This window comes from Piliocolobus tephrosceles, chromosome 3 (genome assembly GCF_002776525.5).
Source record: "Piliocolobus tephrosceles isolate RC106 chromosome 3, ASM277652v3, whole genome shotgun sequence".
Classification (NCBI taxonomy): Eukaryota; Metazoa; Chordata; class Mammalia; order Primates; family Cercopithecidae; genus Piliocolobus; species Piliocolobus tephrosceles.
Genome location: NC_045436.1, coordinates 115,220,828 through 115,226,920, shown reverse-complemented (window position 1 = coordinate 115,226,920; position 6,093 = coordinate 115,220,828). Strand labels below are relative to the sequence as shown.

Genomic DNA, 6,093 nt, shown 5'->3' with positions numbered 1-6,093 from the left:
TATTTGATGTCCTTAAAAGATAGACATGTCGGCCTTGTGGAGGAGTGTAAAGATTGTTTTCTTCTCCTACCACACCTGTACCAGTAAAGTATCTGTAAAGGGCGCCCTAAAGAACATAATAAAGTTACAGAAATTATTATGAGCTTAGCATATATGTATGAAAGCAAGAGTTGCAATGAGACAAAAATGAAAGGTTTGTTTTGGAGAGTAGTACAGCTGGATAAGTATGCAAAAACAAATTAGAGGAGTGGATAAATCAGAATTTGGCAGTATTCAGCAAGTTACAAGAATTGTAGTTAGAGATCAGAAGTTGTTATCATTGACTAACATGAGGAAATTGCAAAAGGGAGCTGACTTTGGAGTAGTGATAATATGTTCAGTTTAAAATATGTTAAGTTTGAGGTGATGACATAATACATAGATAAGAATTCTGAAGTAATATCAGTCTAGGAAGAGGATAAGAATTCATAGTTAAGTGATAAGAATTTAGGACTCGTCAGCATATACTGTCACACTAAATTCCTAGCCTTGGTAACCATTATACACACTCTGTGTCTTTCTACACTTACTCAATAGTAACAACTATCCTAAACTGAGCACTTAGCATGTGCTAAATACTTTCCTCTTTTCTTCTTTTTTTTTTTTTTTTTTTTTTAGACAGGGTCTCGCTCTCTTTCCCAGGCTGGAGTACAGTGGTGTGATCACTGCTCACTGCAGCCTCCACCTCTGAGGCTCAAGCAATCCTCCCAAGCAATCCTCCCACCTCAACCTCTGGAGTAGCTGGGACTGCAGGCGAGTGCCACCATGCCCAGCTAAGTTTTTAATTTTTTGTAGAGAGCAGTCTCACTGTATTGCCTAAACTGGTCTCAAACTCCTGGGATCAAGCGATTCTTCTGACTTGCCTCCCAAAGTGCCTTTTTTTTTTTTTTTTTTATCTTTGCTCATTATTGACAATCTCCACTTAATAGATGAAAAAATTATTGACCCTCCTGATTATTAAAAAGCCTCAGCCAAGGCCAAATAGACAGAAAAGGTGGAATTTGAATTCACAATAAAATCTGTTGGGATGATGTGAATCAGAAGCCACTCCTTTTACTAATCCATTCTGTCTTCCCTCAGATCCCACCCCCAACCCCAAGTCCTTTCTCTTATCACTGGGTGTCTGAATCCTACTTGTTATTTAAGATTCACTTCAAATAAAACTTGTCCATGAAAAATGCCATCCCTTAGTTCTCAGAGCCCTTTATGCACACATTCATGGCAGTTGTCACTCTCTACCCAGTACTGCAGTTATGTATGTACTTTGCCTAGATCCGGTTAGTTCCTTGAAGTCAAAATCTATACATGATTTATCTATTTGTCTTACAAATATCATCTCACCCAGCCCAGTGCCATGGATATAGTAGTCATTCAATATTTTGCGAATGAATGCAAATGAATCCATGAAAGTGACAGAATAAACCTAGAGAGAGAATCAATGAACTGATCACCATTCTCTGCCAATGACCAGCAATACATTTTGATTGAGTTAGTGAAACAGCAAGGAAAAAAAGATAGAAAGGGGAGGGAAGAATACACGTTCAGATATTCTCTCTTCTAAAATAAACTTCTAGAAGAAGAAAGATAAGTACATTTAAAAACCCGAAAACATGGCATGAGGGAAAAGTAATAGTGGAGCTCTTAGCCTCTCATTTCCTTCTCCTTTCTCACCCTTACCTACTTTAATGCATATTAAGAATGAATAAAGATATCAGAAAAACCACCTTACAGTATCCATCTCCCGCATTCTTTTTTTTCTTTTTCTTTTTTTTTTTCTTTTTTTATTTTTTTTTTTTTTTTTTTTTTTTTTTTTTTGAGACGCCGCATTCTTTAGGATTTGGAGAAAGGACTTTTGGATGAGAGGATTGAAGATGTGAAGGGAGTGGACTTCCCTGTAAAGACTGTAAGTGGGAGCCATGAGTACGGACCCCAGAGGAAAGGCAACATGTTTGATGACTTAGAGTTACTTTCTGGTATACACCATAAACTAAAGCAGAAGATGGGTTTCTATATTAAGTGGCCCAGTTTATCAGAGAGGCTGCAGTTCCATCTCTCAGCCCAGATGTGAGTGAAAATCACAGTTTATTAAATATTTAGTTTTTTTCTAATAAAGGTAATTTATTTAAAGCTTGATTTTAGGAGATAATTAAGGGAATTCCTTTGAGATCACTTCAACAACTCCTACAAGAGGACACAGCTAGGGAAATGGAAACAGCATATGATTTAGAATGTGAAAATATAGAATTGAAGTCCTTTTGTTTTTGTTTGTTTTGTTTTGTTTTGTTTGAGACAGGGTCTGTAGCACAGGCTGGGGTGACATGATATAATCATGGCTCATTGCAGCCTTGACTTCCCAGGCTCAAGTGATCCTCCTACTGAGCCTCTCAAGTAACTCAGACTACCATGCCCAGCTAATTTATTTTTTGTAGAGTCAGGGTCTTGCTCTGGTGCCCAGGCTGGTCTCAAACTCCTGGGCTTAAGCAATCCTCCTCCCTCAGCCTCTGAAAGTGCTGAGATTACAGGTATGAACCACTGCACCTGGCCAGGATTGAAGTCCTGACTCTAGAAATGTCCTTTGGCAAGTCACTTAATTCTTTTGAGCCTCAATTTGTCATTTGTCATGTGAGAATAGAAATAATGCCTATTATTTATTTCCTTATTCTCTGAAGACAGATTCATTAAGTATTTACTAGATGTTAGGCACTGGATTTGTATGGGCCAGGGTTACTGAAGAAAGAATTGAGATGTGTAGGGAAACCTGTGAAGTGCAAAAGACTGCACCAGCTACAGTTAAGAGTTTTTACAAAGATAATATTTGTACTTTGGTGTCTCAGTCTTAGAAATAAAGTATTTAATCCCAGCGCTTTGGGAGTGGGTAGATCACAAGGTCAGGAGATCGAGACCATCCTGGCTAACATAGTGAAACCCTGTCTCTACTAAAAATACAAAAAATTATCAGGGCATGGTGGTGGGCGCCTGTAGTTCCAGCTACTCAGGAGGCTGAAGCAGGAGAATGGCGTGAACTCGGCAGGTGGAGCTGGCAGTGAGCCGAGATCGCGCCACTGCACTCCAGACCAGGCAACAGAGTGAGACTCCATCTCAAAAGAAAACAAATAAGTAAATAAAAATAAAAAAGAAAGGAAAAAAAAGAACTAAAGTTTTAATATGAGTCCTAACATCTCCCTCCAGAAACTACAAAAAGAATTGTGATGGTTTATGTAATCCTTTGTAAATGATTTCTTCTTGAATACTCAGCAATGGTGCAAAGAAGATTGTTCAATTTATAATTCAAATGTTATTTGCCTGGGAAATATATTATCCAGAAATTGACTTAGTAATCAACAGGTTTTAAAAAACCTACAAAAGTAGAAATGCAAAATGTAGACACATTTAAAGTGAGTCAAGTACTATTACATTATTTTAACTTTAAAATGATGACTCCTGTGGTAAGTGATTGCCCAAGTTATAATGAGTTCAACAAGCTTGTTCTTGTGTGATTTCTAACACCACATTTATATTCCAATAGTGAAAGGGCTCCTTTCTGGTAAATCTAATTTGCTAGGTGGACATGATGCAAAAGATAACCTATCTTGACTTGAATATGTTTTTAGGGTTTTGAGGTTTCAAGTTTCAAGAAAATACAAGCAATTGAAATTCCAGGCAGAAAGACTCAATGCCTCAGGAAGATGTATTTATAAATTATTTATAGTAATTTGGGGCAAGTGAAAATTTCTGTAGTTGTAAAATATAGTAGTGGTAATGACATATTTTGGCCTTTAAAGTGCCACTTTAATAATTACAACTAGATGAACATTGAGAAATACTTTGAATGTTGTATTAACTTAGAATCTTTCTATTCACTGGATTTATCCAAACTAAATGTCATCTTAATTTTCTCTTAATAGAGAATTTTAATATTATTATTACTGCTATTATCATTATGTTGGTACTTTACTGGTTCTCTGTAGCTTAATCATTGGGATGCAGATTTAAGCATTGTTGTTTCTGGAACATGGTAACCAATTTCATTTACTCAAAAAAATGTTAAATAGCAGGATGACAGAAAGGTGAATGTTATACTATTACAAATAATTTTATTTACAGCACTTATCATAGTATAACTAAGAAACAAACACTAAAATGGAATATGAAATGTCTCTGTTTTCACAAATTTAACTGTTCTCTGCAACTAAATTAACAAATTATTTTGATTTGAAATAGAACTCATAGTCTGTAATGAAAGGTGGTATAACCAACTACAGTTTCAGGGATATTTCTTTTAGAAACAGGTTATGCTGCTTCCTAATTTGCAGTTATGTTTGTTGAACTCCTGTATAGGTTTCTAGCATTGTTGGAACTGGTATAGTTCTCTTCACATGGGAGCCTTTCCTGAAATCACATTTTGTTCTTGTTGTTTTAAGTACTTTTACATACATGATTATGCCCACAGGTAACAGGAAACCAATGTTTCAAAAGAAAGGTTGATTGCATTGCTAGATAATACAGGTCTCCTAAACAAATGCGTGAGCGCCCAGAGGCTTTCTGCTGCTGCCAGAAGTACATATTTTTTTGATTGGTAAGAACTGCCAGATGACGCTTCGTGAAATATAAATGCCACAAAGACTCAGAGCTCAATAAAAACCTTCCACTCGTCAGTCTAGAAGGATAAGAGAAGGAAAGTTAAGCAGCTAAAGGAAATGGCTTTGGAAGTTCCAATATCAGTCTATCTTTTATTCAACGGTAGGTAATTTCCTTTTGTTTTGTTAACTTTATATCGTGTAAAATGTGAATAGAATTTATTTTCTCTGCATTAGAGAGAAGTTGGCTTCTAACAGTTGTTCTTTATGGCAAAGATCAGAGTAATGAATCTGTGGCTTAATTTAGTTTCTTGTGTCCTGTATGTTTCTTTCCTAATGTATTTTGACACCTTTTTTGAGACCTCCAGAATGTTTGCTTTATGCAATTGAAGAGTGATTGATGCATTTAGTTACTATACTATAGTGTTCTTCTTTTTGGATTAATATGTAAATGTATCAATGGTCTTTAAAACTGGGTTTTTATTTGCTCTAATCCTAATATAGTCAATGGAATGGATGAGAAACTCTAAGGATGTTGCCTTAGTCACATTATGGATTTCAACTGAAATAAATAAATAAAAAATAGAAATAGGAATAAACAGAATAAGAATACTTTCCATCTGTTGCTTGTACATAGAAGGAGGCTCTCTGTTAAAGATGCTTTTGCCCCCTTAATACAGCAATGACAGCACTGACTGAAGAGGCAGCCGTGACTGTAACACCTCCAATCACAGCCCAGCAAGGTAACTGGACAGTTAACAAAACAGAAGGTATTTTCTTCCCATTTTCATATTTCACAAGACTTTTCTAAAACTTGGGAGAGAAATTTGGATTGTGATAAAAGCAACATTAGCCATTTTTAATACATATTTTATTATTAGATAATCAATTCTTTTAGCAGGATGCTGTTACATTGAAGTGACAGATAAATCTGCCAGCAAATAATTGCCCTTTTAAAAGGAGGAAGTGAAGCAAATGAGACAAAAGCTGTCTTCAGTTACTGTCTTGAATGTGAAACAGGCCACATTTTCTGCTTCATTTCTGCTTGGTTCCCAGTAACCCCTGTGTGTTCAGAGACAGTTTGTCCCCATTTTGGCATGCTTTATGAGCAGCATTATATTTTGATCTGTGATTATAAGCTTTGCTGCCAAAGACATTATGGCTACAAGATGAAAAGCACTTTCCCTCATCTTTGGAATGATCTTTTTTCTTGTTTGCTTTGGGGTTTTTGTTGTTATTTTAGCATATGCTCTATTTCCTAACCACTTGGACCCAATTTTTGTTATTGATGGTGATGATATATTTTCTTTCATATTTAATTATTATCACAGTGGCTTCTGGATGCTCTTGAGCATCAGCGTTCTTTCTCAAATCTGTTTAAACTCTTAGAGGTGAAACTTGGAAAGCTTGCTGCTTACCAAGACCTGTGACTGAGTGGTTATGATTCTTCTGCAAATTGCATCCTGATTGCTATGTG

At 36.0% G+C, this 6,093-nt stretch overlaps 1 protein-coding gene and 1 long non-coding RNA gene across 2 annotated transcripts in view; one reads left to right on the top strand and one right to left on the bottom strand.

The window, feature by feature from the left end:
* The window catches only part of LOC111524573, a 44,255-nt gene that overhangs the window by 16,203 nt on the left and 21,959 nt on the right, over positions 1-6,093 (bottom strand). The gene's annotated exons all lie outside the window — the stretch shown is intronic.
* The window catches only part of EPGN (epithelial mitogen), a 30,586-nt gene continuing 26,398 nt past the window's right edge, over positions 1,906-6,093 (top strand). Inside the window, exons 1-3 of the mRNA XM_023189784.1 lie at positions 1,906-1,942; positions 4,490-4,779; positions 5,297-5,386. Coding sequence (XP_023045552.1) covers positions 4,737-4,779; positions 5,297-5,386 — 133 coding nt within the window. The 5' untranslated portion in view covers positions 1,906-1,942; positions 4,490-4,736. The remainder of the gene's footprint in view (positions 1,943-4,489; positions 4,780-5,296; positions 5,387-6,093) is intronic.